This window comes from Etheostoma cragini, chromosome 15, assembly GCF_013103735.1.
Source record: "Etheostoma cragini isolate CJK2018 chromosome 15, CSU_Ecrag_1.0, whole genome shotgun sequence".
Classification (NCBI taxonomy): domain Eukaryota; kingdom Metazoa; phylum Chordata; class Actinopteri; order Perciformes; family Percidae; genus Etheostoma; species Etheostoma cragini.
In genome coordinates, this window is record NC_048421.1 from 11,735,125 (window position 1) to 11,762,847 (window position 27,723).

At 39.3% G+C, this 27,723-nt stretch overlaps 2 protein-coding genes across 10 annotated transcripts in view; one reads left to right on the forward strand and one right to left on the reverse strand.

Annotated features, from left to right (window-relative positions):
- The window catches only part of pbx4 (pre-B-cell leukemia transcription factor 4), a 26,698-nt gene extending 13,789 nt beyond the window's left edge, over positions 1 to 12,909 (forward strand). For 2 of the 7 annotated variants that reach the window (XM_034893156.1, XM_034893159.1), the window contains 7 exons: positions 6,973 to 7,217; positions 7,829 to 8,019; positions 8,159 to 8,294; positions 8,491 to 8,647; positions 10,613 to 10,716; positions 11,708 to 11,794; positions 12,501 to 12,909. In XM_034893156.1, coding sequence (XP_034749047.1) covers positions 6,973 to 7,217; positions 7,829 to 8,019; positions 8,159 to 8,294; positions 8,491 to 8,647; positions 10,613 to 10,716; positions 11,708 to 11,794; positions 12,501 to 12,590 — 1,010 coding nt within the window. In that variant the 3' untranslated portion in view covers positions 12,591 to 12,909. Of the gene's footprint in view, positions 1 to 6,972; positions 7,218 to 7,828; positions 8,020 to 8,158; positions 8,295 to 8,490; positions 8,648 to 10,612; positions 10,717 to 11,707; positions 11,795 to 12,473 lie in introns of all 7 variants that reach the window. The other 5 variants (XM_034893160.1, XM_034893162.1, XM_034893158.1 and 2 more) reach the window with 4 other exon arrangements.
- On the reverse strand, positions 225 to 24,297 carry lpar2a (lysophosphatidic acid receptor 2a). Of its 3 annotated transcripts, none has more exons than XM_034893169.1 (5): positions 24,095 to 24,297; positions 19,639 to 20,391; positions 18,770 to 19,032; positions 16,400 to 16,422; positions 225 to 285 (listed from the first exon to the last, which is right to left on the reverse strand). In XM_034893169.1, exons 2-5 carry the CDS (start codon positions 20,387 to 20,389, stop codon positions 240 to 242), a joined length of 1,083 nt encoding a protein of 360 aa, XP_034749060.1. In that variant the 5' UTR covers positions 20,390 to 20,391; positions 24,095 to 24,297; the 3' UTR covers positions 225 to 239. The 3 variants fall into 3 exon arrangements, with proteins under 3 accessions (XP_034749060.1, XP_034749061.1, XP_034749059.1); XM_034893170.1 differs by lacking the exon at positions 225 to 285 and having other exon boundaries at positions 15,185 to 16,422; positions 19,639 to 20,238; positions 20,321 to 20,391; positions 24,095 to 24,260; XM_034893168.1 differs by lacking the exon at positions 225 to 285 and having other exon boundaries at positions 15,185 to 16,422.
- Positions 24,298 to 27,723: the final 3,426 nt, after the last annotated feature.

Below are 27,723 nucleotides of genomic sequence, written 5' to 3' on the forward strand. Positions count from 1 at the left end.
TGTGTGTGTGTGTGTGTGTGTGTGTGTGTGTGTGTGTGTGTGTGTGTGTGTGTGTGTGTGTGTGTGTGTGTGTTAGCAAAGCCAATTAAGAATACCCTTCGGTAAAACCACTGGTAAGTTGTTATCCTAACCAGCCGGACATATTATAGACTGTAATTTCAGTCCTTACTAAGCTGGGACATTGGACCTGTGCAGACTAACCATGTAGCCTCAGCTCTCTCTGGCACCATCTGACTGTGTCATAATGCTTGTTCACTTGTTATAAATGGGCACTGCTCTTCTGATCTATCGCTTAATTGCCACCTAATTTGCATAACAGTGCAAATTAACGACCTCTCAAATGAGCGTTCATTTTTCACAAAGTCTTTAGGAGCTCCTTAAGAGTCTGTGCTAATGAGCACAGGAGGCAGCTGGCCTGATGAGAGTTGACTGGGGGAAGATACTAGCAGTGCTTTAACAAGCCTCCTGCTAAGGTGCTCTTCGCCAGCCTCTTCTTCCTCCTGTGACATTTCAAATTCTTTCTTCCATGTTTCTTTGCGTTTTTCTTTGCGTGCAGAACTGCTCTAGACTGCAGATATTATGTTGAAGATGTAGGTACAAGGACTTAAAGGAGAATTCCGGTTGATTCCAACCCATAGCTCTATTTGTAAATTTAGAGTGCTGTCGGTGGAGAGAAAAACAAAAACAATGTAACAATGTATGTATGTGTACTGCCTACACCGTGTTATCCGCTTAAACAGGGCAAGTTTTAACGTGTTTTTAACCTCTAAACATTTTCAAAATGTCATAAAAAGGGCCTACCCATGTGAAGTGATTCCGTCCTCCTTCAATCTAACTGCAGTAGATATGAAAGTTGTGCTAATTCAGCTGTGTTTATTTCCGTGTTGAGACGGCAGTTAGAGAGCTTAGGGACTGTAAAAAAACTACAACACAGAAAAGAGATAAAACAAAAATATGTAGGCTGAATTAGCAGAACGTTCATGCATTTCTGTCACATCTACTTCAGTCAGATTCACTGTGATCACTCGGAAGGAATCACTTCACATGGGTAGGCACTTTTAATGAAAATTAAAAGATGTTAAGAAACTAAAAACACGTTTAAAACTTGCCCTGTTTTAGGCAGATGGGTGCTAAAGCTAGCAGGAGGATAACCCGGTGTTGACGGCACCCATTGGTTTTTTTTTTTCTTTCTTGTGACAGCACTCCAAATTTACAAAGAACAGCTACGTGTTGTAATAGGCTACAATTCTCATTTAACAATGTTTAATAAACCCCTTCCAACGTCATTCTTTTTAGCACTTGAAAAATATCTTTTATGGCTCAGTAATGTAAACTAACATCAATATGTGGTCTTTTACTAGTTACGCTGGCAGTATGCTCCAATTTGAATCACATTTTCTCAGATTACTGTTGAACGGCAGCTATGAGCAAATACCAGTATACTCCCTGCAACTTGAGATCTCTTTAATACTGTCCATGAGTTTGCGAGCCAAAGTTTGGTAAGCTTCAGTGACTGAAGCTAAATGTTTTGTTTTTTCTGGTCACAAGCCCATTGTTTTAGTCTACATTTAGGGGATTGAAGTTTGAATTGGCATTTTTTATTTTAATATTGTGAGTAACTTGGTTCACAAATGACTCAAAACTTAAGCAATATAATATGTGCTGATCAAAATCGCATGTGAACCAATTTACTGCTTGTGGATGTTGGTAGTAATTTTTATTCTCTAGGTTGTTTTTAAATCTTTTACTTTGAAACTTTCATAAACTATGAAATTGTCAGTATTCTTAAATTCAAATATAAATTTTATTCGCTGATTAAATTTGTTTTTCTGCCTGCTTTTACTTTTGACCTACAAAAACTATTGGGAAGACTTATCAGGAAAATGTTTCTAATACTTTGCTAAAACTAGAAATAAACAATAGACATTGTAGATCATTTATTGCCTTATATTTGTGCAGAGTAAATGACAACCCAAAGGGAGCTATTCCTCGTTATTTGTGTGCGTTTGTGTTTGACCATATTAGGGGGTACACTATATGTAGTCATCGCTCGAGGGTCGAAGCCTCTTTAGTTAATTAAGGGCTGATTAATGATGTGTTGGACTAAAGTGTTGTTTGCCCAAGGTGTGAGTTCTTCAATTTACACCTTAATCAGACCACACTCTGTGTGTGTGTGTGTGTGTGTGTGTGTGTGTGTGTGTGTGTGTGTGTGTGTGTGTGTGTGTGTGTGTGTGTGTGTGTGTGTGTGTGTGTGTGTGTGTGTGTGTGTGTGTGTGTGTGTGTGTGTGTGTGTGTGTGTGTGTGTGTGTGTGTGTGTGTGTGTGTGTGTGTGTGTGTGTGTGTGTGTGTGTGTGTGTGTCAAAGTGAGAGGCTGCATGCAACAGGAATGACTCTTGTGAACAACCCAAACAGATGCTGATTAGCGTGAGCTGCTTAAAGTGGGAATGAACATATGGATTAGGCTCATTAAGTTAACTGTACTACACAAAAAAAAACACAATTTTATAAGAATGGGGCACACTTTTTATGTTGAATTTGCAATAGACATTTTAGTTATCCATTTGGCAAAAAGCCCATCAGGGAAAATATTCATTTTTAATACCATGTCTTTCAACTCGCCGTAGGCAAGGCCCTTTTTTGAGCAACCCATATTCTTCCCAAATGGCATGGTAAATCAAAATACTATATGCACAGATGAACTTGTTTTTTTTTTAAAGTTGACAATCAATTGTTGTGATTCTATAAAGAAAGGGTCATTGACATCAAGGCTCCTATTCAGATTGGTAAGACTGCTAGCTGCATTATTAGCACATTTGATTTTACATTAACAGACTTTACTGGGTGTCTGAATGGGCATTATGAATGTGAAGTTTGTATTTCACTGCATGGATTTAAATGTCAAGGACTTTGATGAAAATGCTCTGTCTTCTCCAAATCCACTCTTCACTATTCTAGAGCCACGTTTTATGGAACCTAGAAAGCAAATTCAACCTAGTGGGTTTTAAGACACTATCCAGGGCGTGCATGGTACAGGAAGACATTCCTTTTTTTCTTTTATTTGTTTTAAAGGGTTAAAATCTGAAAGCGTACTTTTAAATTGGCTCCATGTTTTTTTTCCTAGCTACATTTGTATTGCCCAGACACTATTTTAAATCCTGCAAACTGTTTCAGTCCTTATACAGGGTTTTACCTATCATATTTCCAGTGCTGCAGTTGAGATTTGTTTTTGTAAGATACATTTGCATATTCATGTAGCATATTTTCATTGTGAAAACCATCTTTCTTTGGCCCATTCTCTTTATCTGAATTCTCTGTCTGTAATGAAAGGAAAAACTGATGTTTTCACAGTCCTATCTTTTCACTCTTTCTGGCTCACTCGCTCTCTGGCACGTCTCTACTCTGGATTCTGTATATTTCTGCTGCCTCTCTCTCTCTCTCTCTGTCTGTCTCTTCCTCTCTTGCACACATATCTTCTCCTGTGACTCCTTCTTTCAATTCTCCTTGGTTCTCCTTCTACCCTCTCTCTCCTTACCTTTTCCCCCCTTTTTCCCTTCTCTATCCTTCTCTCTCTCCCGCTCCCTTGCTCTCTCCCAGTGAAAGGCTGAGAATACCCAAGGGAGCTGATGCAATTAAAATGCTAATCCTGTCTGTCTACAGAGAGAGGGAGAGGGGGGGCTGACAGCATGAGGGATTGCGGCTCACATGGAGAACTCGACTGAAATGGAGAACAGAGGGAGGGGGGCACTAGGGGAGGTGTGTGGGGGTGCGCTGAAAAGGAGAGGGGGGAGGGGATGTGAGTTGGGGGGAGACATAGTGAAAAAGGGGATGCTAGCGAGGAGAAAGACAGACAAGGATAAAGCTTGTGTTGTGAGCTGAGCAATGATATACTGACTGCATTTAAGTCTTATCTATCCCTATGTGTGGAAGGCATTACAGTTAATGTACAGCACTAGACTATTGGTTAGGTTATTCACCCTTACCTGCACCACTTCATATATTGTGTGTTGTGTCTGCACAGCACACCATTTCAACATTGGCTGTGCAGAAATGAGGATGATTATGTATGCAGTGAAAGCCCAGCTGGAAACCCTGAATATTTCATAGTATGTGTTGCTCGCTCCGTCTCTCAATGCCACACAGCCCAGCTAGGGTGGTAACATGTGCATAATGGTTTGATTTCTAAGAGCTGTAGTGGCAGGCTGTGGGCCTTAAGATGTCTTCCTATTTAAAAAAAAAACAACAACAAAAAACAACAAGTGAATATAAGTATCATTACTTACAGCATTTTGAATTTTAGTCTCTCTGTAACAGAATTGGCCCAGCAGCAACGTCTGGAGCTAGTTGAAAGACTTTTTAACTCTATTTTTTTTTTTTTTTTTTTTGTATACCTGCATCCAAGTCATAAAGTCTTTTTCTGTCCTTTATCTTAACTCATCTCAACAGCTGCTATAATACTACTAGGCCACTAGACTGTGCATGAGTGCAATTGTGGGTAATCACAGCTTAATTGGAGTAATTAGGGGAATGTAGGGGGCATTAGGCTACAGCTGGGGGTCATAATGAGGAGTGGGGCAAGTAGGAGGGGGTAGAGGTGAGAAGCTTCAAGAGCCCCAGTTGCCCTCTTTACTGTAGCTCAGTTGTACTTCTGAATAAACAGGGAAGATCAACCCCACGCATGACTACATACAATCAGGGCTGTCTGCAGCAGAGTATTTGGTAGTGTTTACAAAACTGTAACCGGCGTCAGATTGTAGGCAAAGTATCAAAACAAAGGCCTCTGCCCCTTGATCAATAATTTAGCAATGGGTTATCTGGTTAGGAAGTGCAGAGATCATTTGTGAATGACTGAAAGGAAAGAAAAAGAGGAGGGTAAGAGATGGGCAAATCAGGGTCATTAGTTCAGGCGGCTGGGTCTGCTGCATTCCTGAGCCCTGAGATGGGGGAGCAGCAGAGCAGGAATGTGCCTTGGAGAGAGAAGAGACCTAAGCAAAGGGAAAGAAAAAGGCAAGAAGGAACAAGAAAAAAAGGGGGAGGGAAAGTTGGACGCTTTGCTATAAGAGGCCTTAAATGGTGGAACAGACCCATTTATCAAATGAAGTTTGAAAAAGCTAAAACTCATCTGCTCTGTAGCACTTGGAAACTTTAAGCAAAACTGTTTTGTCCTCATTTCTTTCACATCTTTTAGTGTAACAGTACAGCTCTACTCATTCTTCATAGCTCTGACTGATCCATGGCTAAAAATCTTTTTTTTTTAGCGTGACTCTTCAGGACAACTTTGACAGCAACATAGATATTATAACATTGTAAAAGTTGTGCTAACAAGGACAATATGAGTGGGCCCATGCACCCCCTAACTTTTGATGATGAGCTTTTCCTAACTAACGTAATCCTTAAAGAGGACAAACGCCTAACCCAGTTTCCACTGGGATTAATCTTGTCATCCATATTGTTAGCGTCTGTCTCCTTCAGAATCCTGTCTGGTTTTACCATTGTTTAAATTGTCTTTTACCTTTTTTACTGGTTTACTAGTCTTCAGTTATAAAGATCAACATCAATTTGAACACTACTGTGTTTATTTGTGACTGAACCAATATTTCACTATTCACATTTCAGCATAGGTCTCCATATTAGTTTACAAACATTTCATCAACAAGTTACTTACTTTCATACACTGTACTTTTGTACACAAACTTGTGCATGGCATTATAATCCTGGTGATGATATGTTATCACTATTATAAGTGGACAGACTGCAACAAACAATTACATTTAATTATCAATTTGTTTGCAGGTTGTTTTCTAGATAAAAAGCTTGTTTCATTTGGTTGTTTTGGTTGTTTAATTAAAAAAAAGTAATTTCAAAATTAAATTGCTTGATTTCTGACCGAAGATATTCAATTTACGATAATGTAAAAGAGAGGAAATCTGGGAATCCTCTTGAGAATATTTAGTATTTTTGCTTGAAAAATGAAGGGAACAATTATTTAATTGTTAAAATAGTTGCTGTTTACTTTTCACTTGATTGGCTAATTGATTCATTAACTAATCATTGTATAAATCATTTATTGCATTTTTTTGTGAATTAGTAACAGAAAGTACTAAATATATGCAATTAAAGTAATATATTTGCACGGCCACTATATAGTAGATTGTATTTTTCCTGTTATTTTTAATTTGTGTATTGATACTATAATAACCACATATTTCATATTATTATTTTCAAAATAAATGGGACTTTTAGTAAATAACATGCAAAGACATTGAATTGTGATACCAAGTTTCTACTCTTACTTTCTGATGTTGAAAGATTGAGAAGCAAAAGGGGCAAGAGACAATTTTGTTAAGTGATAAAACCTTTAGACTCTGAAGAACGGATTGATGTCTGCAAAAACTCAGTAACAGAGGTGTGTGTGTGTGTGTGTGTGTGTGTGTGTGTGTGTGTGTGTGTGTGAGAGATGAGAGCATGGCTGCAGGCTGACAGAGGTCCTGGTATAATGCAGTGGTGGAGAGCAGCAACTGATAACTATACTTATGGCCACTGGGGCTCATAGTGACAGCGCATGCACTCCCATTACTGGTCCCATGCCTCATGCCTTAACCTTTGGCAGCCTGCCACAAAGGGACCAACACTGCCCTCTGCTGCTGATTTAGGGGAAGTTCAGGCTCATTGAGAATTCAACCAGACGCTTGTGGCAATGACTCAGGGGAGAAACTTGACTGGGTTTTGACAGGGCTACACTTCTTTGAATGTAAGCAGTGATAAAGTGTCTTCCTATTCCCCCCCAGAACCCACAGTATTAGCCATCTCCTTAAAGGGAAATGTGTTGGCTGTCAGTTTTCAAAAATCTTTTTAACTAATATGTTTTCTTAATAATAGAAATGCTTGGGCAGACTGTAATGTTTTTTTAACCTAAACTGGTAAACGTTGACCTTGCCTGTCTAATTCCTATACTTTCTCTCTTCTTCTGTCCAGTGCTGAGTATACGAGGTGTGCAGGAGGAGGACCCCCCAGATCCCCAGATCATGCGGTTGGACAACATGCTGCTAGCAGAGGGTGTGTCAGGACCAGAGAAGGGTGGAGGATCAGCTGCAGCGGCTGCAGCTGCAGCAGCAGCAGGGGGGTCACCTACTGACAGCAGCATCGAACACTCCGACTACAGAGCTAAGCTTGCCCAAATCCGCCAGATCTATCATTCAGAGCTGGAGAAGTACGAGCAGGTGTGTGCAGAGCAGACCTAAATACTTGAACATATACTGTAAGCCTAAAATATTAACATGTTAGATGAATTGAGGTCAGTCAGTTAGAAAAATAAACTTAATTCCTGTGTACCTTTGTTTTTCAATCAGGTAACAATCATATTATTATCAATCATTGATTTACTAAGTGAAAAGAAACATATAGTAAGTTGTAGTAGTGTTGCATAGTTGGAATAAAAAAAGTCTTAATCTAACAGTAGAAGACTGATTACTTCTGTTTCCATGTTTAGAGGTATTTTGAGTCTTCAGCAGCTGTAGTGTTGTAATGAAAATGTGTTCAGGGATTGGCGACTACAACCTGTCTGAGGCAGCTTAGAGTCTGCAGGTATCATTTAAACAAATTGTATGCCAGGTGGCTTAACCTTTTAAACAGTCAGTACATAATTACATAATTATTAATCACATTCCTTTATTTTTCTTAGAAATAATGAAGGCAGCTGATCAACAGAGGAGTCGGACAGCCAAAGCATGTCATCATCAAAACTATGTTATGACACTGGGCAGAATATGTGCTTGGACTATCTTTTTACATTCAACTCCTTTCTCTCTCTCTCTCTCTTTCCTTGCTACAGGCCTGTAGTGAGTTCACCAACCATGTAATGAACCTGTTGAGAGAGCAGTCTCGCACACGGCCCATCTCTCCCAAAGAGATTGAGCGCATGGTGGCCATCATCCACCGCAAGTTCAGCTCCATTCAGATGCAGCTCAAACAGAGCACCTGTGAGGCTGTCATGATTCTGCGCTCACGCTTCCTTGATGCCAGGTGCGTGTGCGTGCGTAAGCGCACGTTTTAGATGACTAGTTATTTTCTTGAGGGTTGAAGTGATCTCAGCATGTTGAAATTGTGTCAGACCTGTACATTCCAAGCATGTTGGTCATTATCTCTTCTCTCCGTGTGTCAGACGTAAGAGGCGCAACTTTAACAAGCAAGCTACAGAGGTGCTGAACGAGTATTTCTACTCCCACCTGTCTAACCCTTACCCAAGTGAGGAAGCCAAGGAGGAACTGGCCAAAAAGTGTGGGATCACTGTGTCTCAGGTGAATTGCCAACACCATTATTATCCAGGACTTTACTACAAGTAAAATGACACTAGCTGTTTTGTGGAGGTTATTAAACCCAGTCTCATCTGTCATTGTTTCAAGATCAGTTTCAGTGCATACTTTATAGCATCTTTAAATATAAATGCAAACGAAACACTGCATTTACATATATGATAATCCATCTGTTCCTCAGGTCTCTAATTGGTTTGGCAACAAGAGAATACGCTACAAGAAGAACATTGGTAAGTTCCAGGAGGAAGCGAACCTCTACGCAGTTAAAACGGCGGTGGATGCTGCCAATGTCTCTGCACAGGCTAGCCAGGCTAACTCTCCAGCAACGCCCAACTCAGGTACCACATGCCCCATCTCATCTACCCACAACAAGCCCTGCCACTTGTCATTAACAGATACTTTATTCTTACACACAACTGAATCACATTATAACTGTATGAAGGACTGATTTGATTGTTTAAAGGAAACCCGCACTGCACATTGCAAATGTGCTGATAGCCAACTGCCCACACTGTGTTTAGAGTCATTTGAAATTGTCCTATTTATTTACCATGAACTCATTGGAACAGTTGTCTTCTTCAGCCTACACAGTATATATTATTATTTTGAATAATCAGAAACCTAGACACAATCTTAACTCATTCTGTACTGCTGCAACAAGCCAGCTATTAAGAGCATTTCCCAGTTTAAAATGTTGGCAGCATAATTTGTCTTTTCATTAATGGCATCAAATAAAGGATTTTAAATATAACAATGACAAAAAGAAGAAATTCAAAAATGTGCACAATAATATGCAGTGTTGTCAACTTTTTTTTCCCGAGACAGCTGAGCATTGTGCAGTGTGGGTAGCTGTGGTCTTTGATTGACTGTTAGCCAGGATTTGCTGTATTTTGGATATCTTGTGCCATTTTGTGTGTTGCATGCTTTTCTAACATACATTATATTTCCAAACATTTCAATATAACTTTGAAGTGTTGTGATGTGATATTAGATACAGTTTGAGAGACTCACCTGAGGTCTGCTTCAAGTACTTTCTGTCCATCTGCCATATTTTTTTTTAGGGCTGGGCAATATGGACCAAAAATAATATTTCTGTATTTTTCAGCTGAATGGCAATCCACAATACATCTTGGTATTTACTACATAGTCGGCTAAATGTTGAATTTTAAGTTAAAGCCAAATACGAGATGTCACAAGCACTTTTATTAAAACAGACTGTGATCAAATGGGGTGGTCTTGTATGTAATTAACATTTTAAAATGTATTCCAAACGTAATGGGCAACCAGTGCATTCATGCTCAGATTGGAGTGTCCTAGATTTAGTTAATAATCTGGATAAATTGCAATTGTGAGACTGAGTGGGAGTTTAAACAGGTATAAAGAGAGTCACAGTAGTCCAGGTGTCATGTAGTCACGACATCAAATCATGTATGTTTTTTTTTTTTTCTGTCATTGAGAGTGAGCATGTTTCTAATCCTGGAAATATTTTTGAATTGATAAAAAACAAGCTTGGGTAATATTTCATGATGCTCAGATGATAAGTGAGGGAAAGTCAACCCTAGATTCTCTGCCACGGGCGTAATGTTCCCCCTAAGTGAACCCAGGGAGGACTGAATCTGTATTTTGTGACGCTCTGGACCAAAGATGAAGACCTCTGTTTTCAAGGCGTATGCAATGTGTTAAAATTCTAAACGACTGCAACCTCTATATTTAACTTTGTACATTGGTTAAACAAAGTATTTAAGCCAATGAACTACGTAATCTGAATGTCACACTGTTTAAAAAAAAAAAAAACACTGTACTAAATATTCCGATTTCCAACAAGAATGTTCTGATGTATCTAGGGATTCAAGTGGGGTAAAGCAGACCACAACATGGGCAATGCATCCGACCGCATTTCTGTCAATACTAGGCATTCTAAGCAGCACTTTGTTTGAAGTAGACTTTACACGTCCACTAATTGAAATGCCTCATGTTTTCCAAATGTGTGATTGCAAATATTGGAATTATACCTCTTATTTTATGCTTTTATTTTCCAACTAACACACATTTCAGCAGTTGCTGTGTGTAGCTATGTATGCTAGCGAGAAGCTGCGCTACGATGCTTGTGAAATGATCTTTTTAGAATAAGGTGGCTGAGAACATAGACCTGCATATAAAAGCTGGTTATTAGAATTTGCTTCTTTTAGTCAATGTCCATGGTGACCTGTGGGTGGGCTGATTGGAGAGAGAGAGAGAGAGAGAGAGAGAGATATAATATACACACACACACACACACACACACACATATATATCGCCTGCAGGGTCACCGGGGTCATACAGTTTGTCACACACAGGCAACGCCTACCTCGGCCTGCGTTCGCTCAACGGGGAGGGTCTCAACATGGCGCCCTCTCTACAGCTGCAGGTATGCACTGAGGACAGCTGCAGAGTTGACCTCAATGCTGTTAACCTAGCTGCCCAGAATCCCTGGATACCTACCCTTAGTCTAGCTCCTTTTGACCTCAACTTCTCCTCAGATCCCGTCCTGACTTTACCTTTGACCCTATCAACTCCTCTCCTAAAAGAAACGTGCACAAATTGACCCTTCTTTGCTCTGTAAAGTGAGCTCTGAGGAATTTAGGGCTTCACTCAAAAATAATGTTTATTGTATCCCTCTATGTTATGTTGTATCCCATATCCCTCTATAGTTACATGTATACATAGTCCTACCCAAAGAGAGCACAGGGTCAGCCTCAGCACAGAACCCCTGCACCAGGGCTTGAAGTCCCAGATACCAATGGACATCAGGCCTTTAAGACTCCTGTATCCTGTAAATCTGCATCCCCTCTGATTAATGCTCTATTTTGCTACCTCTAGGTTGTCCTTTTCCTTCAACAGCTACCTGCCTTTTCATTCCTTGTTTTCTGTCCTGTCCACACATTCCTCCATCCCATCTCTCCATATGTTAACCCCCTTATGTAGACTAAGGAGAAATGTCCTCAAACGTAATTGTCCTTGTGATTGTTGTCGGTTAATAGACATATACAGTTTTGTTGTTCTGGAGGTGTCCACAGATTTCTGCTGGTAAGCGCTAAATATTGTAGGAATTTAACAATTAAAGATTTTGCATTTGGTTTTGGCTTGTTGCATTCTTCACAAAAAAAAAGAGCAGAAGTGGTTAAATAGAGAAGTACTAACTAATGAAGTCAATGGGTAAGCCCCAATTAGTGGTCACATTGACTGAAAAACAGCCGTTTTGAAGATAAGTTTGTTAGCAGGAAGAGAGCCAGCAATACAGACTGGCTATGATGCGTACAGTAGAGCTTTGTGGATGCCATCACTCCTCTGCTCAGTGTGTGGTTGTTCAGTTTAAAAAAAAAAGGTCTAAATGTGTGAGTGTGTTTTGTCACTGCCAGGTGGATACCCTGCACCGTGCTACACACCTGACGGGCGGCTATGAGGAGCTGTCTGGTAGTGGCCTCTACACCCCTCATCGCCTGGATGTGAGTACCATATAAAAGCTCCTTTTGTGTTGTAGCTGATGAAGAATTCTGCATTTAGTAGCGAGGATACTTTGAGAATATGCAGTTTGCTTGGAAAGAATTATCTATGTTACACAATTGTTCAAACATGCATTTTAATGATTGTTTTTAAATGTAAAGAATATTCTAACTGTGCATTAAAATAGTTATTAGCTGTTAAGAAAATGAATGATTATACTTACAAATTTAAGCCAAGTTCTATTTCAATATCTAGACTTTTAACTTGCAAATTACCAAATCAAACCTTTATGGGATGTGACAAACCAATAGCTGCTTTATGCTGGTAAATTATTTAAGAGGAGACATTCATTTTAGGCATTTATAACGTTGGGTTTACTTGCATCAAAACGTCTGGTTTCTGTAGTTGGGAAGTGGATTAGAAAAATACTATTTCTCCAGAAAAATCTTTTTCTGTACAATGTATGCATACACATATACATTCTGATTTATTTAAGTAACCTGGTTACTTGAGTGCATGAAAACGCCCTAAATGTTATCAGCTGATACATTTTTGACCTGATAGGTAGTTCTTAGGATGTTGTGTCTGCAACCAGTAAGCCATTTTACAGATGCATCATTTGGCTTGTAAGCGCAATTACAACAGATTTAGACTACTAATTATGAAACTCCTTTAATGCAGAATACTCTCCTCCCTGACTGTTTTTAGGCTAACAGCTGGCAGGACACCACCAACCCCCCCTCGGTCACCCCTCCTCCCGGTCCTCCTGGTAGCGTCCACTCAGACACCTCCAACTGATTCGGTGGCTCTCCCTGCCATCACTTCATTCCCGCTGCGGTCTGCTCTGACTACCATCCTCTGTCTTCACGTTTCACTACTCCCTTGTCTCTCAACTAGACGGCCACACAAGGTTGTGATCACATTTCATAAACAAACACACACTGTGCTGGAACACAGGACAGCCAAACAAGAGGAGTTCTCCCTCCATCCCACTGCTCCACTTCAATGCTAGAAGCTCCTTAACTCACAATAAATGAGGGATGGAGCTTACAGATGCTGACACAGCTAGAAAACATCTACAATATCAAGGACTTTTTAAAAACAAAAAACAAAAAAACAACACTGACACAGCTGTGTAGATGCTCATGATGTCTGTACATTATGTTTATGCACGTTAACTTCACACAGTACTCACACAGCTTGTCCATGTGCTGTTGACCTCTGCACTCGACCCTTTGCTTTGGAAAACTGTGTGTGATTGCCTGTATCTCTTGAAGCCTTGGCATTTGACAGCCAAACTGTTGATACGCATCACCAGAGAGCTCTGCTCACCTCGCTCGTACCAAAGTGCTGCCCCAGTAGTTGTCAACACATCTGTTCCTCTGAGATCACCCTCTGCCAACTCCACACAAGACACTGTTATCTTCCAGTCCTTATAGCTTGATGTTTAATTCAGTTGGAGATTTAAACAAAGTGAATAATTAAGATATGCACAAATGTGCATTTACCCCCCCCCCCCCCTTCCTTCCATAACAAACAACTTTTCAGTCGTTTTCATGGTGAGCTGACATAAGAGATGTGTCAAGCACAAAAGTTAGCATCCTTGTAATGGGTGTCTCTACCTGTGAAAGGGTAGTAAAGGGGGTCACTGTTCTAAACCAGGCAGGACAGGTGATAATAGGGCTGGTAAAAAGAGGAGGAAAGGGCAGAGAGAGGAGAATATCTTTGGGTGAGTGGATGTAACTAATAGCCCTTTTTGTTGCTAACCAATAGAGGGTGTTGGTAGATGGCTTGTAGACTTTATTTCTTGCTTTCTGTTCACTAGTTTATTTGATTGTAGGCTATTTTCTAATGCTGTTTCACCAAGAATGCACCAGCCACCACCAAAAATGAGCTCAAAGCTTTTAAATGATGTAAGGAGACAAGTGGAAAGGTTGTGGGGCATTGATGTGTTATTGGGACAAACGTGACAAGAATTTAGAAACGTGACTGTCTTCCATGCATGTAGGAATTCTAGGCGTGATATTGTTTTCATTTAACCTTCCAAGTTTTTAGCTACGTTTTTATTAACAAAAAAAATAAAGGGTATAATTATTACAGTCAGACCAAAAAGGAAAAAGTGCATCATGTATTGCTATGTGTGTGTGTGTGTGTCTCTGTGTGGGCGTGTGTACAGTGTTCCTTGGGATGTCTTAGTCAAACTGGCCGGTGCCCTCTGACCTTTGTAAGCATTATAGCGACTGGGTGCTTCCGCCAGCCAATGAGACACCAGGTGGGGTTCAACTGAGATCTACTCCCCATCTTGAAACATTTAAGCATGTGAGCCCGAGGCAACACACTACAACCTTCTGTTGTACCAAAACCAAAAATACCACGTTCAGCAATGTAATAATGCTACTCTGTGTCTCTCTAAAGGTGGTGCACAGCCGCCTTTTCAGTTTGAGGAAAGGAGGAAATTATATTTGTATCTGTGTCTCTCTGTGTGGTGTTGTCATGCCTCAAGTTAATTTGATTTTTAGTGGTTTTGTTGCGGGGCGTCATGGGTGGGTGGGTGGGTGGGTGGAGTAAGGACTGTCATATCACACCTGTAATTTGATTGTGAGCATATAAGGAATGCTCTCCCCTTAACCCATCCTTGAATACCTTCTGGTCAAACCACCTATTTTGTTTTCAGTTCTGTGGCCAATTGGGCAAGGGCTTCTCTCTCTCCTCTGTTACCAAAAAAGAGGCAACACTGGGTGTAGTAAAACTCTAACTTGTGTTTAGGACAAACCTGCAACGTTTTGGGGGGGATTTTCATTCTTTGGAACTATTTTATACATTAACTGTTATGTGAATAACAAAGCATTTTGATAGTAAGGTAAAGCCTTATAAAGATGTGTTGTTAAACCATTATGTTACTTAGAAGCTGGTCACATGTGCTATCCCACATCTAATTACTTGTTTTGTTACTCATCGCGGTTCATATGACTGTATCTTATGAATAACGTTATCATCACACCAAATTATCATGCCCCCCTCCCCCTCCCTTTTCTACCTGTTGTAATGGATGTCACTGTACAGTTTGTGTAATGTTTCAGTATTTTTTCTTTTCTTTTATAAACTTTGATGTTTGGTTGAAATGCCAGTTTTATTTGGCCTTTGTGTCACAGGATTCATGATAACTCTGTACCAATTTTGAATATTATTTAGGTCTTTTGTTACATAACCGGTGGCAATGTAGGGTTTGTGTAACATTTGGTGCTGTGGAAAGACAATTGTATTAAGGATGCACAATGGACATTTGGTGTATTTTGTCGATTTATGGACCCCCTTTCGCATCAGTTTCCATCTCACCAAATATTCAACCATCTGTGCTTCATGTAATGCTACATCTTTTTTCTTTTCTTTTAAACATGCTCAAATTGTTACATTAAGAAGCTGAACGTTCTGTGGCAGAAGGCGTAATAGTTACGTGGACAGTTAAATTGTGCAGATGTTGCGTGTTTGGGGAAAGTTTATCCCCAGAAATTATTCAAGCAGCTCATTTTTTAATGCAGAAATATTGGGATAATATGCAACCACTATATTTGCATACGACGGAGGAGGACAATACCAAATTTAGTTTGAGGAATTCGACTAACTACTTAATGGCAACATCATTTAAAATTGTTAGTGTTCTTGTGACCCTAAAACCTGAAGAGGCAGCCCTTCACCTTCCAGCAGATGGTCTACACTTTGCTCGCCTCAAAAATAAGTACAGCAAAATCATTCCCGCCTAAAGCTCAGACGTCAGTGTAAACATTATATGGTCCCCTGAATTTTTGCAACTGATCTGCAAATCTATACAGAACTTAATTTTACTCATTTTTATTATTGACCATGTTTAAATATTGTTTTGATTCTACAAGAGACTAAATGACTTTCGCAGCACCAAATGGCTTCTTAAACCTTTTTGATTTCTTTTGCTTTTATTAGTATATTTGTATCTCCCCTCTTTCCCTTGTATTTACCCCTCTCTCTACCTCTGTCTTTCCATTTCTCTTGTATATAACCCCACTGTTTTCAGACTTGTGAGTCTGTATGAACTCCTTTTATACCTCAAACTTTAGAATTGTTCTAGAAAGAGTCAAACAAAAGGAAGAATATGACAAATTGTAGTGTTCTTAGTAGAAAATTAATAAAAATGATTTAGTGTGATTTTTCAGTATTTGATTTCAGATAGGTTCAGATTCAGTAGGTGTTTCATTTTATAATTTGTCACAAAGGCTCTCGTGATAGTCAAACATAATAAAAGGAGAGATTGCACCATCTGATGATTAATATGTGACTCTGTCAGCCTCGTCGAGACCGAGGAAAACACTATCCTGAGAAATAAAAGCATTTGTCTAACATGGATAAACTCCTTTTCAAAAGATTCATCTTTATATATATATATATATATATATGTCATTCAATTTACAAATGCAAACAAGAAAGAGAGGTCATTATAACAACGTGGGCTGGTTGGATGACATTCAAAGCCAAGATTTGGGTTTATATTGCAGGCCTACAGTCATCATACCCCTGTCATTGTCGAATTGTATTCTTTATAGTTTGTTTCCGTGCCGACTGCCTGCTCTTGCGACCTCGGGACACAGTCAAGGGTTTCCTGTAGACAAAACATAATTGGACATAAAGGAAAAATGTTTTGAATTTCTAACAATGCATTCAGTTATTTCATGTTTTCCCTCCATCCACTTTTATATAAGAAAAGTAGTCTTGACTCAAAGATGAACAAAATGAAAAAGAAAGCAAGTGGAGGAATTTCTTGGTTCCTATATGTTAGATTGGAAATCCGTATGTGAAAACCTGAAGGACTTACTGTGAGGGGCAAATGGAAGAGAGAGCAGGAGACGGGCCTTTTGTTGTTACAGTTTTTAACGACTGCTATGAAAATTGTTTTCATCACCTAACAAATTTTCTAAACTCAACACACAACTGGCAAAACGGTTGACTTAAAATCACACATTGTAAACTAAACTCCAACATTAATTTTCAAAACACAATAATAACCGAAATTATTCAATAGACAATACACTATGTCTACCAAAACACTGCAAGCATGTCTCAAAATCAAGTAATTCTTCTAAAACACTAACGTGTTCTCTTCCAACAGCAACATTTAGGCAAGGCAGCTTTATTTGTATAGCAAATGTAAATGTGCTGTATTTATATAGCGCTTTTCCAGTTTTAACAACTGCTCAAAGCGCTGTTACATCTACAGGAAACATTCACCATTCACACACATTCATACACTGTGGCCGGGGCTGCCGTACAAGGTGCCACCTGCTCATCAGACCTGAGTCGACAATGACTGCAGGGGCGGGGATCGAACCACCAACCTTCCGATTGGCAGGCAACCGCTCTACCACTGAGCCACAGCTGCCCCAGCTAGCACATTTCAGCAACAGGGCAATTCAAAGTGCTTTTCATAAAAAGATAAAAATAATAAAGTTACAGTGCAGTACATGAAATTAAAATAATTAAAGAGCTGTTAAACATATAAAAGCAGATTTTTATGCTTCTAATACGGGACAGCGTATAAGCCGCTGCCCCGCACACGTTAACGGAGCGCAATAACCAGTTAGTGGAAACCAAAACTTTGTTGACCAATACGGTATCATTCTACACAGGCAGAACCATGTTTCTTTAATATCTCATCCACCACGGGCCCCGCAGGATCATGTGACTTTTTACTCTGTTTACCCTTAACCAAAAGTGGAAGCACTTCTCTTTACACTACAATACAGTCGTCACTATAAGGCTTCGTTTAACCACGGCACACTTTGCAAAATCCTGAACACCTCCAACTTTTTCTAGTAGATTTTACCACAAAATCTATGTCCCATTTAGTCAGTCATAGCCCAATGTCATAAAAACACTGATATCAGATGGAGTTACAGAAACTGCCTTATTTTATGTGTGTCAGGTCTTCCCTTATGCAAAAGATAATAGTATATTGTTTTGATCGTAGATTGTGTTTTACACTGTTTCTCTTGAAGCCTCTACATTTAGGTTTTGTTGGGTTTATTAAATGCATGCATTTTGTTTCTTTTGCTGCAGAAATTCAATATAAAAAATGAATGACACATCTCGGAGTAGCTTTATAGAATACATGGTGTTCAGTATGAAAAAAAGTAGAGAAAAAAATAATTGTCCTGGTAATTGTCTTTCTCTCCCTCACGCAAGAGGTTTTTTGTTTTACTTTCTTTATGCTCATCTCCACTGTATTGTTCCTTTTCCACACAAAATCTGTTTTTACTGTATAGACTACATATCAGAATCAGCTTTGGCCAGGTTTGGGTAAACAAACAAGTAATGGGACTTTGGTTACTGTAATCCTTGCTGTCAAAGTACAACACTCACTGTAATATATAAAGAATACTGTAAAAACAGATGGTCATGTGATTGAAAGAACCTCAACCCCTGAGTGTGTTTCCTATCAGTTGGGAATCAGCTGGGATTGATCTATTTGCATAACTCCAATCAGCTGTTTCTCTCATTTACAGTAACAATAGAATAAAATGCAGGGGATATATTTGTGTTTCAGTTTACAATATGGACTGCTGTTCACTTGGACTTTAGCTAATAAGTTAGGTTTAGAACATGATGTTATCTGTTCGGACAGAGTGTGAAAGCATTTGCAAATTTGTCAGTAAAACATTGTTTTGGTCTTGGTTGAGCTTGTGTGTAAAAAAAGTTCAAGCATTTTAAGTTTTTGTTCACTGTATGCATTTTGTGTCAAAGCAACAAGAAATGTGTTCATTTATAGCCAACACGGACAGATGTTGTGCTAACTGTGTTAAGAGTTTAGCAAAGTTGTTAAAAGTATTTACAAAATCGTCATAGCAATTGTAAAAGACTATAATCCTGGAGTAGAAATGGAGTAAATCATGTTTTAAAGTGATTTAAAAGGGTGTAAAGTGTAACTTTCACAGGTTGTAATAGAACTGTACCTCTGGCAGAGGGGAATCCATCTCGACGGGTGACAGCTCCCTCTGCTGGCCGTCACCTCTCCGACACAGGCAGCACAAGATCCACTTGAATGTCCTCCGCATCTCGTCGTCTCGCAGAGTGTAGATGATAGGATTGACCAGAGAGTTGCATTCTGCTATCGCCAAACAGAATTTCTCATAGACGTTGGCGTGGCTTGCTTTACCTAACAGCCCGTCCAGTAAGAGAGTCACAAGGCCAGGCATCCAGCAGATTACAAAGGCGCCTGCAGAGATGAGGCTTGTTATTGAGGGCAGAAAAAAGTCTACGACAATAAACTCAAAAGTGTCCATAAAAGCAGCCATGTGATACAACACCAGTTATCTCAAAGTGCAGGTACATTCGGCAATATTTGTACCTTCATTGCTCAATATCAAGGTTAAATGACAGTTAGCACGTATTTGACTTGAGTCACTAGAGCAATCAATGAGGCAGATAAGGATGTTAAAATGTGGAAAATTCTTGAACTTCCAAACAACCCTTTGAAACGTAAAATGCCTGTGGTTATCAGGCATGGTCTGATAAAGAAACAAGCCTAGAGCTGCAAAACTGGTTTGTGGGGGAAGTGGGAGGCAGGTAGCAAGCATCTAACATGCAACAGCTCTTTGAACTAAAGTGCATTTAGTATGGATACCTTCAAAATACAAAATTCAGTTTCCCCTCACATGAAGTGATGAGGTGAATTGGTTGAAACCATTAAACATTGCTTCATGAGAAAATGTAGATTAATAAGCATAATTTAAGTTTTTATTTCATAAAAACAACAAACTAGACTCAATTTTGTGGTTAATTAAAAACCAAACTAACATCCAGCACACAAACAGCTTCTTACCCAGAACCATGGAGATTGTTTTCATCAGGTTGACAACAGTCTGCTGGTGCCGCATCTCCAAGGTGTGCTGGGACACGCACCTGGTCTGGTATCTCACATAGATAAAGATACGAGTGTACACAGCCGCCATGATACAGAAAGTAAGCAGGTTAAGAACTGCCCAGAAGATGAGGAAGTGGCGGCTGTAGAGAGGAGCGACGGTAGAGCAGTCCTCCAGATCACACTCGCAGTTCCAAAACATCGAGGGCACCAGGCCCATGATGATGCTCACAGCCCAGATGCCGACTATGAGCAGCAACACTCGCCGCTTGGTCATGTTGCTGTGCAGCTGCATGGTGATGATGGTCTGGTGGCGCTCCACGGCAACAGCCAGAAGGTTGGCCACAGAGGCCGTCAGGCTGATGTCAATCAAAGCACCGCGGATGTACCACTGCTTCTTGGTGAGCATTCTGGTCCAGGGGCCCGTGTTCAACATCAGGTTGGCGTAGGCGATGCCTGCAAACAGGTCAGCTGCTGCCATGTTGCCAAGGAGATAGTAGATGGGGAAGTGGAAGCGGTGGTTCATGGAGATGGCCACCATCACCATCAGGTTGGCTAGGACTACAATGAGACATACCGTCAAGCCCAGTCCGATTACCACAGAGTCCCGCGTCGTCCACACTAAGTTCAATTTCTTACCCACCCAGTTGTAGAAGAAGGTGACATTGTGGCTGTAGTCACAGGTACTCCACACGCTGCTCTCCATGGCCATAACTGTAGACACACAACTCAAATGTAAGAATATGTACTTGTGGTGTTAAACAACAGGTAATGTACAGTATTGTATTTGTTCAATATAAGGCTTTCCATATAGTAGGCTACACATTACAAATTCACCAAGTGTAAGAGAGTCTTGATAACAGTTTCATCCCTTCATCTCAGTTATCACACCGTTAAAAACTAAATGCTATAATAACTTGAAAATAGTTGTATAAGTCTCAAGCTCTCATTTCTCATGAAAATGCATTATTATATTGAACTGTGGATTTTGAGAGGCTTGCTAGAAACACAAAGCTTTGGTTGGCAGTATGATCCGGACACTGTACAGATAATCCTCAACAGCAGAGAGTGAACATAACTTATGAAAATAATCTGCATTTCATTTCAAAAGACAGATGTGCTACTGTGAGAGGATTCATATTTCTCTTTCTCATATCCTGATTGGTGGAACTTTTGAGTACTTATAGTACATAGTACCTGTTTTTAGTAGGTTTTGAAAGTTGTGTCTCATAATGGATGTCATATTCTTGCTGCAAAGCAAATATATCTACAGGTACAAAGTAGACAATGCATTTCCTGCAGAAAATGCTTGTGAATGCTGAAAAGCTAAATTGCTAAAGCTAAACTGGATTGCTGGCGTAATTGCACGAGGTGCAAGGTGAAAGAGTGAAAATGGTTTTAAAAGTGGGAATGGTTTTAAATTAGTATGGATTTTATTGATATGTTGAATAACAATGATAATGTATCAAACTAAATATATTTTAAGGTTTTTTGAAAAGCTTTCGCTACACTGAATGTCTGGTTAAAATGTGTAGACGTTTGTAGGAAAATGTTTAAAAGCGGTGGTTCTAATAAATAAAAATGTCGTAACCCTTGTCTTCCCGTCAACACCTTTTACTAGATTTACAGGGCGTTACCTGGATGGGACCTCTAATTTGTAAAAACATAAGTCAGACGAGGTGGCCGAGTGGTTTAGGCAATGGACTGCTAATTTATTGTGCTCTGCACGCGGGGGTTTAAATTCCAGCCTTGTTGAACCAGATGTCAATAATACAACTGGCTGCATTCAAACAACTCTCCTCGCAGCAATGTTCTCAGTTCCTCCCAGAGAAATGCTCATGTCATTATTGTTATAATCTGTTGAAAAACATTGTAGTATAGTATGGCAAAAAAAGTCATACTATGTAAAAAAAGTCATAAAAAAGTTAGTAAACATAACAGTTTGTAGACAGTAACAAATATTATTAATAGTTGGTAGTATAATATGTCAAAACGTCTGGAAGAACATGCAAACCCCACACAAAAAGGCCCAGCCCAGACTGGAATCTCTGGCTCCTATTTCATGGTGCTTGTTGGAGAAGTGCTAACCACTGAGCCACAGTCATAGTATAAAATGTCAAAAAAAAACTTAAAAAGTTGTAATATGGTATGTCAGAAAAGGTCATAGTATACTACAGTATGTTGAAAAAAGTCATAGTTATAGTATGTTGAATAATGTGATAAAAGTCCAAGTATAGTATGCCAAAAAAAAACATTAAAAATTCTAAATATAGTACGTTGGAAAAATCATTGTAGAGTATTTTGAAAAAGTCGTAAGTATTTATGTCAGAAAAAGTCATTGGGTGTGTGTGTGTACGTGTGTGTGTGTTTGTGTGTACACAGCATGGAATAATGGCGTTTTTACACAGCATGGTATCTACTCAACGTTTTAGGTGTTTCATTAAAAAAAAAAGTCCCTGGTACCCTTTGTACTTGGTACTTTCCCTTAGTACTACCTCCTTTAAGGTCCCAAGTGAGCTGAGGCGATACCAAAATGTGACGACGTTAATACCTGCAGACTACCGATTGGTCAGAGAGAATCGGCACTATTCACTGCGTCATCATTGCTAGCGACAGACGGGGGGGTCTCCTGAACAAACCCGCAGTGTTCAAGTAGTTTAGCCAGCGGGTTTTGTTGTTTGTATTTTGCGGCCTCCAGCTTCTTTTGAGACTAGTTTGTCCTCTGGCTGTGGCAACAGCTACATGCTGAGAATCAAAAACAATAGACCTTCGCCTGTATTGCGTTAGGTCACGGCAGTTTTCTGCTAGGACGACCAGCCACGACTCGCCTCGCGCATGAGGCGGTACTAATCTGCAATCGAAAAAGGAAGCTGGGGCACCGCGGCAGAGACGAGTCGGGGCGAGTCGGAAAGGTACCATTAATGGAAAAAACGCCATAAGAGGAACCACTAGGTCAATGAGCCTGGCTGTGTAGCCACTTATATACAAGTTTAACATTAGCAAACTTAATAAAATTATCAAAATTCAATTTATTTAATTACTTGACAACATGGCAACGATGAGATCTTATCGGCTTCCTGTCCAAAATTCTAATTGCTCGATTGTATGTGTAAAAAGGCGTTGTTACTGTAGGTGCTGCTTGTTACCAAAAGGTTACACAATAACTTAGACGTAAAAAGATCATAGCTCCCATGAAAGTATATTCGCAGCATGAAATGCGGGGCAGTCCCTAATAAGTCTAAATGTGTGTAAGTTTGCTTTTAAAGCCTGCCTGCCATTTTCATATTTTTCAAATTTTAATTGGGAGTCGGAGATATTCAACCTACCAAACGTGTTTGATATGTTGCCCATTAGAAAAGTAAACCGATACGATTTATTGAAAGGCATGATTTCTCAAACCATGCTGCTGTGGAGTGTAGATGGTCTGACATTGTACCAGGTGTGTGTAATATATATATATATATATATATATATATATATATCTTTTCTATAAGAAAGCAATCTCTGTGGCGAAGCATGGACGAAAGCCAAACTGTAATGGATGTAGATAGTTATTGGATTCTACATTCTTGATTAACTGGCAAGCTACAACTTTCTCCAAAACTTTGAAAAAAAATATGTAGGATACTATTGTGCCTTTAGTTACGTGACTGCTCAAAGGCCCTGAGTTCAAATTTGGTATTACTCTTGCTGACTCCCTTAGACATAACAACGTCCAGGTTGAAAACCAAACAATAGATACCCTTTATATATTTCAAAAAGTATACGGTAGAATAAAGCTGAATACATTCACACAATAATAAGTAAGTGTAATAGTGTCTCCAAACTTACCTCAATTATTGCTTGTCTAATGCTAGTTGTACTACAGCACCTACTTTAACAAAAATAAGCATATTTTGGGGAATTTGTTTTTGCCAAAAGCATTTAATGTGTTGTATAAATGACTGAGGCAATACCTTCTTTAATCATTAAGTTAATGAATATTTTTGTTTGAGCTCTTTTCGGGGTTTTAATTTGTAGACGATCCCTAAGCCCTGGTCTCTGCCGTCTCTCCACCGGCTGCTCGTGCAGACCAATGTTATTTCTCCAGGTTGAAGGACGGTTTGTTTGGATGAAAATTAGTTTGTAGCTCGTTGTTAACCTTGCTACGGTAGGAAAGATGCGTCGTTTGTAATTTGAAAACAGAGTAATTGATCCCGGAAGTTCGAATCTGTGAATGTCTTTCTAACTTTACCGAAGTCAGATCCTAAACAGCTAAAACCATTTGGTAATTTTTGGACACTGCACGCGCGCACGTCAAAAACCTGTTTCAACTTGCTGTGAAACGTGCTGGTGATACTCATCTCTTTTCAACGGAAACTCCTGTGTTAAGGACATTTTCATTTAGACAACAAACGTTAAATTAGTTGAAACCTACCGCCGTTTTTAGAGTCTCCTACATCGAGGCAGGTCCCACATGAAACCAGACTTGCTAGCTGCCATTTAATTACAAAGTCTGTGAGCTGCTCTCCCTGTTGTCCGCCCGTTCAAGTCAACGCCTCTCTGAATCTCAGATCAGCTGGACCCGACAGACTAGACAGGTATCAGTGCTGCCTCCAACTGCAACCTGAAATATGGGGAAAACCATACACGCATCAAATGTTATTACTCAAATAGTTTCAGCTCAAGTGGAAGTGTTTTCCTCACTTTTTGAAGTTCGCTCTGTGTGAGTGGATTAGAGACGACCAATTAATAGAGGTAACATCTAAATATTCATTTGGTTTCTATATCTCAAATAGCCTACTCGGAGCTACAATTGAAGTAAGCAATTCATGTTGAGTAATTTACGACGCCAAAACAGTAACATTAAATAAGTAAATAAAAAAAACAATAAAAGAAAATGATGCTTTCACTGGGAACTTGAACAGAACTAGTCCCAATATAGGAAGACCTTAAGGCAACAGAATATAAAACCAAAAACTCAACTTTTGACTGATTGACATGCCCATATTGGCAATAAAACCGATAATTACACTTTGAATTGTTTTAGAGGTATTAACTGTATTCAGTCACGACAGTACGGATATTATTGCCAAGAGTGAATGGTTGCAGACCTCCACTGTGCAGTCTTTTCCAGTGCAGGCTTCCCTGCCAGGGCCACGTACGTTCAGCACCGACAAGACCTAGCAACACGTTTTAATGTTTAATGTATGCTTTTTTTAAAACTGAAACTAGGGGTGCGTTGAACACACTGTAACACGTCTCTGCTGATTAGGTATCACCTGTGACATAGCCATCAAACGAGACACACTCACCAAACGAGAGACAACATATCTACGATGCACACCGTCCCGAGAAAACCTGTTCAACACGGAAACCGATTGAATGTACCCCTGGTCACCGGTCAGTTACCTGCGGAAAGTCCCATAGGCAGAACATACTTCTGGCTAAAACCTTCAAAATTAAGCAACCCAATGAGCAGACAAGTTTCTCATGTGCAAAAAATGGAAATAAAGTTGGACAAGACATATCAGTGGCTATTTGTAGAAAGACATTGCATGCTGTAAAATGGCTATGAAAATAGCGAAGAATAATGATCAGTCTAAATATCTGAATTATTCCTGAAGAAAAGAATGCAGAGGCAGATTGGAATTCCAGATGTCAACATGCTGATGTGCACCATCTACACGCAAAGAGACAGTACTAGATTATCAGCACTTGATTGCAAGCAATAACCTTGTTTGTGTTTTTAGAATTTGAAGTATAAACCTGCAAAATGACACTGAAGCATATTTTTATCTGAATATCTGGAACTAAGCAATCGTTACAGTGTGACTCTGTCCTCTGTATTCTACAGGAAAAGAATGAGGTGTGGGCGGGGTGACGAGGAGGCAGAAAAAACAATGAAATTGTAATGTGACAGTAAAAAACTAAATAGTATTTTTGAGTATCTTGACACTGGTTAGTGCAACAAAGTTGTTCCATTAGTATTATCATTATTCAAACTACTACTACTAGTGTAAAACATAAATACCAAAGTGTCAAAACTGAAGGAGTTACATTGTTTTTAGTCTGTAGTGGGCTACATTGTTTCTGAATTGAAGTGCAGCTGTTACTTTCCTTCCTGTTAGCTTCGTATTCTGCTAAATGAAAATGAGGGAACTCCATACCAGTTCCTAGAGGAATTTCACATAAAAAGAGACAGAATTTAATTTTTTATTTTCTATAAAAGAGATGAGTTTATTCAATGATCATAACAGACTGAATCAGAGACCTCAATAGACCACTCACATACCGAACAAAAAAAAACGAGGATAATGTTTGAACAAAACCCCCAAAACAGAACAAATGTAACACAAAATAAAATACCTGAATAAAGCAAACTCTGGGCTGAGCTGCAGGTCAGCACATTCTCTGTACAACTCATGGCACATTATGTCCAGAACAGTTATTGTGAAAAAAAAAAAAAAAAAGGAAGGCTAAAAAGGAATGAAGTTTGTTTTTACCCTTTCAAAACCAGTCTAATAAAAATTCTATATTCATATATGGTGGACTTCAATGAAATTAAAAAGGTGACTTTAGTACAGGAACAAGTTTTCCTGAAGTACTGTTTATCCTCCTCATCAATAGAATGATCATCTACATTGGGGAACATGCCTCCTGCACCACACACACTTTAAAAAAAAAATACACACACGCACACACGCACGCGCACACACACACGCACGCACACACACACACACATACACACGTGTGTGGCAACGCTGAAACATATCTACCTAAAATCTGCTGATTGAACAAAATAAGAAATTAGCTGTCAGATGTGTACACTCATAGAAGTCCAGCTAAAACTAAATTTAAAACCCGAATATTGACAACGGGTGAAATATAAAACACTGTCTTGTCCTTTTTTTAGTAAATTTTTTTTCTAGTTTTTTTTTTAACACAAACTCTTTCAAAAATCTCCCTCCCCATTCAAATATTACACCACCCATTCCTGACCTGCCCCCTTTCTAAATCCCCTCAAAGTGTAATATAAGCCAACAAGAATTGCAATACAATACAGGCACTGGAGAAAAACACCATAAGAGACAAGTGAAGAGCACGAGATGCATTCCGATTTTAACCCATCCCCAGTCCAATGTCTCCAAGAACAGAATTATAACTCACATCCACTATTATCGAACAAGAACAAAGATATAATGAAAAAAAGTTTTTTTTCAGAGTTTTACATTTCTTAACTTTTGTTTGTCTTTTTATTTTGTGTTGTTGACAGTGTGCCCTCAGTCAATTAGAAATTAAGCTTAGTAGGAGCTCCTTCCGGTCCCTTCAGCTATTTCTTTTTTTTAACTAAACCTGATTCAAGTAACAGCTATTGGAAGGTGTTAAGTTTCTGTCTTACTCCCCCGATTGCCCCTTCCTGCCTAAAGCACTCTGCCTGTTGACATGTGTTCAAAATCTTTAGGCAAGGTCAGAGCACACACACAGAGGGAACAGCAAGGGGCTCCTCACCTTCTCGTTTTTGAACTGATCCAGTAGTGGGACTGCTGCAAACAGGCCAATGATATCAACATTTCCAACATTATGTCTCAAAGTGTAATACAAAGAATGGTGCAACACTTGTAGTGAAATTCTATTTCAAATAAAGCTCAGAAACGGCCGGACCTTTCCCCTCTTCTGCTTACAAGTAACTTTAAATGAAAAACACAAGGCATGATTAAAACTTCAACAGATTCTGTCTTTGATAAATACGTGATGGAACTATGATAATGCATATATTCAGTTTTTTTTTTTTTTGTGTCACTAGCTACCTACCATATTTTAGGACAAGTAATTTAGCATAAAAGATAATGGGTTGTTTGGCATAGACATAGGTGGTGGAGTGTGATAGTATGTAGAGTCAAAGACCTAAAGAGAAAAAAAAGAAAGATCCAAAATAAACAGTTATTGTAGTATAAGAAAATACTTCTTTACAGTAGATACTAAGATGATGAAAAAAGCTCTGCACTGCGTCTACTCCTGGTTGTAAATGTTATTGGTTTTTCCATGTGTGCAGGCCACAGAACA

Excerpts from the sequence above, each read along its gene's own strand:
- lpar2a (XM_034893168.1), bottom strand. The coding sequence starts at position 20,389 with ATGGCCATGGAGAGCAGCGTGTGGAGTACCTGTGACTACAGCCACAAT. Across the intron at positions 19,033-19,638 it reads AACAATCTCCATGGTTCTGG|GCGCCTTTGTAATCTGCTGG; the intron begins GTAAGAAGCTGT and ends TCATCTCTGCAG. Across the intron at positions 16,423-18,769 it reads TGGATTCCCCTCTGCCAGAG|GAAACCCTTGACTGTGTCCC; the intron begins GTACAGTTCTAT and ends TTTTGTCTACAG.